Source organism: Vombatus ursinus, unplaced genomic scaffold (genome assembly GCF_900497805.2).
Source record: "Vombatus ursinus unplaced genomic scaffold, bare-nosed wombat genome assembly UNPS02005236.1, whole genome shotgun sequence".
NCBI classification, from domain to species: Eukaryota; Metazoa; Chordata; class Mammalia; order Diprotodontia; family Vombatidae; genus Vombatus; species Vombatus ursinus.
In genome coordinates, this window is record NW_020945014.1 from 449456 (window position 1) to 455924 (window position 6469).

The 6469-nt window shown below is 49.1% G+C and overlaps 1 protein-coding gene across 1 annotated transcript; it reads left to right on the forward strand.

Moving 5' to 3' along the window:
• The first annotated feature begins 332 nt into the window (after nt 1-332).
• LOC114030495 (ly-6/neurotoxin-like protein 1) lies at nt 333-5519 on the forward strand. Its single transcript, XM_027845338.1, has 4 exons — nt 333-379; nt 3482-3596; nt 4017-4118; nt 4733-5519. Exons 2-4 carry the CDS (start codon nt 3545-3547, stop codon nt 4942-4944), a joined length of 366 nt encoding a protein of 121 aa, XP_027701139.1. The 5' UTR covers nt 333-379; nt 3482-3544; the 3' UTR covers nt 4945-5519.
• Nucleotides 5520-6469: the final 950 nt, after the last annotated feature.

A 6469-nucleotide genomic window follows, 5' to 3' on the forward strand; every position in this document is an offset into this window, starting at 1 on the left:
CATGGCCTAAAAGCTTAGTTTTGGGGAAGGGGTGACGATGAGGGTGGGTGGGTGGGTAGGGGGAGAGGGGTCCTGGCAAAATTCTGAGTCAAGGACCCGGACTTACGGTAGGATTCTAGGCCAGGAGCCAAAATTCTGCAGTGGAGGTGGGGTTGGAGGAAAGGAGGGGGCTCTGCAGTAAGGGAGCGAGGGGCGGAGCTGGAGGGGGTCTGGAGAGGGGGCGGAGCCTAAGTGGGTCTAAAAGGCGGCGGTGCCCCTCTCTCGCCTCACTTGCGCCGCAGCCGCCGCTGCGGCTGCAGCTGCGGGCTTGGACCTCGATGGACCGCGACGGACCTGGACTGACTTGGAAGGACCCGGACGGACCCGGATGGACCTGGACGTGAGTGATGTGTGGGAAAGCCGAGAGCCTGGGAAGGGTCTCCTTTGGACCCTACCAGTTGCTGTAAACGGTTGTTTAAGGGGCTTCTCAGGGGAGAGGAGTCAAGGCAAATAGGGGAGTCCCTTCCTCTACCTGCTGGGATGGACAGGGGGCTTCTACAGAAACTCCTTAGCTCCCCACCCAGCCTTGTCTTCCGCATTCAGTGTCCCTTCCCGATCTCCAATTCCCCCAGGATTTCACCTTCCTCTTCCAAGTTCTTCCCCCTGCCCCCCCTTCAGCATCTCTCATTCTCCAGTCCTCCAGTTCTTTTCCCCTCAATCTCTGCACCCTTACCAGGCCCACCCCCCCAAATATTCCCGGTCTCCCAGTCTATGCCCGGCACCCCGCTTTCCCCTCACTCTGTGCTCTATAATAATTACTATTATGATAGTTATTTTTTATATAGTTGCTGACAACTTATAAAAATGCTTTGAGCTTTGTAAAACGCTTTTCTTGTATTTTCTCACTTAGACCTCATAACAACCTTGGGAGGGAGGTGATATAATCATCCCCATTTTACAGATGAGGAAATATGCCTCCCGCCCACCCTAAGCTCTTTTTGAGCCCCTTTTTTGATTGGGGGAGCTGGGGGAGATTGCGGCAGAGGATGGGGCGGGGTGGGGGCGGGATTTTCGCACTGCAGAATGCTGAATCAGAGGGACCGCAGTGTTGATGCAGTGGTGGCGCAGGTAATGGGGACAAAAACAGAGACTGGATTAACAGTTAGTGAGCCCTAGGAAGGTACCAACATCCCTGCTCCAGGACTCTACTGATGATTTTCCTTCCATTAGCTTCTCTTCGCCCTCTTATTTTTCTAAAAGATACCCGGGATCTTTTAACGGCAAAAATGGGGCTAGAGTTGGTGGTAAGACTGTGCCTTAGGGAAGGATGCTTTCACTTGGGCATAGATAGAAACAACTAGGAGTCACAAAATAATGTGCATAAAATAATAATTATTATATAAAAATGTAATAATAGTATTAATGCGTCGTATTTCTGCGGTAACTTTAAAGTTTGCAAAGTTCGTTTCTCGAAATACTCCTCTGACGCAGTTAGTGCCAGTATTATTCTCATTTTACGGAAGGGGAAACTAAGGCTCCAAAGATTCAGTGACTTGCGGACGATGGTCACGAAATTCGTCAGCATCACAGGGCTCACAAATTACCCCAGAAGGGGCGCGGGGCGGGGCGGGGTGGAGGCGGGATTCTGGTACTGCAGAATGCTGAATCATAGGGACCGCAGTGTTGACGTAATGTTGGTGCAGTGTTGACGTAATGGTGGCGCAGTGGTGGTGCGGTTAATGGGAAGAAAAAGATCGGATTAACAGTTAATGAACCCATGGAAGGTAATGCTGATGATCTTCCTTCCTCAAGCTTTCGGTCACTTTCTTATTTTTCCCGAAGGATGCCTGAGATCCTTTGACATCAAAGATGGGAGTGGGGTGTGTGACATGCTGATGTGGTTCACAAAGCTAGTCCGCATCTTAAAGCTCGCAGATGAGAGCAGAGGGTGTGGCAGGCAGGGGGCGGGATTCTCTTACTGCAGAATGCTGAATCATAGGGACCGCAGTGATGGCGCAGTGATGGGGACAAACCGAGAGGCTGGATGAACAGTTAATGAGCCCCAGGAAGGTACCAACAACTCCGCCCACCCTTTTAACCCTTACGAAACCTACTGCACCATGAAAATGGGCGAGCCGGGGGCTGGTGACTGGATGTTTAGACAGCACTATATAGCCGGGTGCGAGTCTTTAGAGAGAAGGAGGGGTTTTTGTTTGTTTGTTTTGGGGGGCTTTTGTGACCTAGGCACCAGGATGTCTGACCTAAACGCCTTCTGCTGCATTAGAGGCGCCTTTCTTGGGCACAGCCTGAATAAGCTGAGTCACAGCCCCCTTAGTCTACTATTCAGAAATCCTAGCGGCATCTCCTGAGCCCTCCCCCTTCTGAGCAGTGTTATGCAGGGCTCAGGTGGGAGGGGGACTGCGGCAGAGAGGTGAAAGGAGGGGCCCTCAGGGAGCTCACAGTCTAGGTTGCGGACAGCACTAGCCAACGAGGATACGGAATGGGCGTGGCCCAGGCTCTGTTAATTGGAAGCCATTCACATAACACCTTTTGAAGGAAATGCGGATGTTTAACCTTCAGAAGAAAAGACTTGGCAAGGAAGGGAGGGGATGCATTTCTTCAAGTATTTGAAATGCAGTCTTGCTTCTCGTGGAAGAAGACTAGTGAGTAGACATTGAGAGGACAGATTTTATCTAAAGATAAGATCAGTCCCCTTCACAGAAAGCCTTTAAGTGAAAGCTGCATGGGCATTTATTAGGTTTATTACAGAGACAATTCTCTGGTGAGGTACACTTTGGGCTAGGTGGACAGCTCATAGATTTGACGACTCCATAGGAATTGATTAAAGAACAATCTGGACTAGGATGGTCACGGGGAGGGCTTCCTGGAGGAGGAAATATTTGAGCTAGCCCTTGAAGATAACTATCATGAGGATATGGTCAATGTCCAATAAATGTTTGATCTCATTTATTAAGAGCTAGAAGGGGCCACTTGCAACCAGGAAGAACTGGGCTCAAATCCTACCCAAGTCTGTGACTCTGAGCAAGTCATGTGATGTCACTGAGCCTCAGTTTCTTCATCTATAAAATTAGGATAAAGTAGCATCTACCTCACAGAACTATTGTGAGGATCCAATGAGAGAATATCTTTAAAGCACTTTGCAAACCTTAAAGTGATATATAAGTAATAACCTCATTTTACAGATGAAGAAATAGAAGCCAAAGGAAATTATATGACTTGCCCAAGTTCATGAAACTAGTAAAGCATCAAGCTAGGATTTAAACAGATGTTTTGTGACTCCAAATACAGTGTCTTTTCCAAATGAAGAGTTTGAATTAAATTGAAGGAGGAGTGGGCAGAGAAGGGAGAATGATAGGAGGAGAAACAGGCAAAGCTTTGAACAGAGCTGGGCAGGAGCAAGGATGTGAGGCTTGAAGCCTTTCTTTAACCCTTTCCTCCCTGTGATTTTTTTTTTCTCCTTTCCCCTTAACCTTCTCTCCAGGCTGAAGAATCCTGCCTGCAGCTTCCTGCTTCAACTTAGCAATCCTTCCCCTTGCTTTCAACCATGAAGTTCTTTCCAGTCCTGCTTCTCATGACCATCATGGCCCAGCCACTCAGTAAGGAAGACAATCAGTTTGACCTCCAGGGGTTGGGGTGGGATGAGGGAGGGGCCCAGAAGGGCTGGAATTCTAATGCTTCTCCTCACCTTATTCCAGCAATCCGATTCTAGGAAGGAATATCTGGGACCATAGCAGAATCGAAGGGTCTAGGATACCAGAGGTGGGAGGAAGGAGTAGGTTGTGTGAGATCCGTGATGCCAACCACTTGAATATTAGAAAAAGAGAGAGAGGTAAATGTGCCCTGGTGGGAACAACAGCTGTGGCCTGAGTCCCTGAGTCTAGTCCTTTGGGAATGTACCTGCCCAGAAGGCATCTCCCCCATTTCCAGTGTTTGAGCCCTAGCCAGAGATAGTGAGGATTGGGGGAAGGCAATGTTAACCTTTTATTGACTATGTTCTGTGTCTCCTCTGTACGTAGCCCATGCCCTGGAATGCTATGTCTGTGAATACAAAGGGTACAACTGCTTCAAGCCCATGAGGTGCCCCAATTACGTCAACTACTGTATGACCACCCGGACCTGTAAGTAGTCCCTTCAACCCTTTCACAGTTAGGGCTAGAATTTCAGAACGTTGCAACAGCCTTGACCAAGTCAGAGTTGAGACAGACCTTAGTGATCATCTCATTAAATCTCCTGAGACCATGAGGCCATGAGACAGGGAGAGGAAGGAATTTATCCTATCTTGAGATACAGTGGCAAAGCCAGGGCTTAAGAGACAAGGCTAGTCTTCAAGAGCTCCATTTGATTTCTTCCTACCATTCCAGTCAATACTCCATTGTAATTTTTCCACCTTCAGATGATTCTGAGGATGTGACTCTTACCCTTTATTCCCTCATCAAGTTCTTAAAGCCCATCCTTTCCTGGGTTGAATGAAGGGAAGGAGGGTTTACCAGGCTGTGTCTGTCCTGCAGCTTCTTAATATGTGGAGGGCCTGCCATAAGTGAGCTCAATCACATACTGGAAGAGACAACAGAATAGTAAATTCAGGCCCTATCCTCATGGAACTAGTCTTAGAGAGGACTGGGGCTGTCCCCTTGGGGGTAAGCCTGGAAAGTGCTCAGAGCAAAAGCTGCCCACTCCTGGAATCATGAACATGTTTCTTTTTCCTCTTCCCTCCCCTTCCTGTGGTGTTCAGATATCACTCCAACCAGGGTAACAGTCAGCAAGTCTTGCGTCCCCACCTGCTTTGAGACCCTGTACGATGGCTACACCAAGAATGCTGCCACCACGTCCTGCTGCCAGTATGACTACTGCAATGGGGCTAGCCTTGGGGCCCAGGCCTCCTCAGCTCTGGCCCTCACCACAATCCTCAGCACGCTCTGGGGGCTGCTCCCCCCCAGCCTCTGACCCAGGCTAACTGGACCCCTTCCCTTTTCCCAGAAGCCCCAGATCAACTTGGCTCTGTGAGAGATGAGGAGAACATGGCGACTTCATAACCGTCCCTGGCCCCTGTCCCACACATCGAGGCCCTCCCATGGCCTCTTCCCAGGACCACTTCATCCGCCACAGCCCCCAGCACTCATGGGATGTCAGACCCTCCCCAGGTGCTTTCTGTTCAAGCCTAGATCCTCCCCTTGCTGTAAGAGGCCTGCGAATCCTTCCCATACTACCAGGGGATGGGAGTGGTACTTGTTTCTAACTAATCCATAAGCTTCTTCTCTGCCTGTCCATTGAAGGCAGAGGAATCTGTTTGGAGCCCTAAGTTGGGGGGCAGAAGGGGAAGAGGCTCTTGGATTCTTGGATTTCCCTATACCCTTGTTCCTGGACTAGTTTTATTTTTATGCTGACCATCTCGGAACTCTTCACACTTCTGCTCCTCGACCCCATCCGCTTTTCAAAATGTCTGACTTTGAACTTGATTGACTAATGTGGGACCTGACACTCGAAATGTTCATGGATCTGCCATCCACACTGGACTCCTTCTGTAGGGATGAGTGTGGGGGAAGACCAATTTAGGGTGGGGTTTGGAGGGGGTGGGGAGGCACATACACAGGGGTTGGACAAGTACGGTTTTTTGTTACCTGTTGAGTTCTGATGGGGGATGGGGGTGGGGGTGGAAGCAATAGAGTACTGCCGCTGGGGAGGGAGTGGGAAATGTAGAGAACCTGGTCAAAGGGGGAAAATACCCCCATCCCCAGGAAGCCTGTGGTCTGAGATGGATTTGTCATAGTTAACCCCTTATTTCAGTTGACTCTTCCAGAGGAATGGGAAGAGATTGTGTCCACAGGAAGGTAAGGCCTACCCAAAGACTGACATACCATGGAAAGTTGAGATAGAGGGCAGCTTTTCCTGAGCTGTCCTGGGAAGGTCCTCACAGATGGAATTGCTGAATGTGAGAGCTGGAAGATCCCTTAGAGACCATCTATTCCAATCCTCTCATTTTACAGATAAGGAAATTCAGGCACAGGGAGGTGAGGCGACTTGTCAATGGTCACAAAGTGAGGTTGTGTGTTAACGCTGGGTCCCCATGGATTCCCACACAACTCTGGATCCTCTTGTTACATCTCTGGTCCCCTGTGCTATTGTGAGTCACTTATCCCAAAACCTCAAGCTTGAACCCCGGCCATTACATTTCTATGCCACACCAAAGAAAATATACATGACCATTGAAAAACACACACACACACACACATTTCATTACAGCAGAATAGGAAGGTAAATAACAGGGTAGAAATGTTGTCTGTACTCATGCACAAGAAGATTGCCATATCCTGTGCTTTTAACCCCCCTTTCCCACCCCTAGCTATTCCACTTTCAGTTCAAACCCAAGGAACCTCAGTGAACCTTAGGGTTTGAAATCATCTGCCTCTTGGGTTTCTTTCTTTCCAGTCTCAGTGGGGCGAGATAAATAGAACGAATGTCTAAGGGCTGA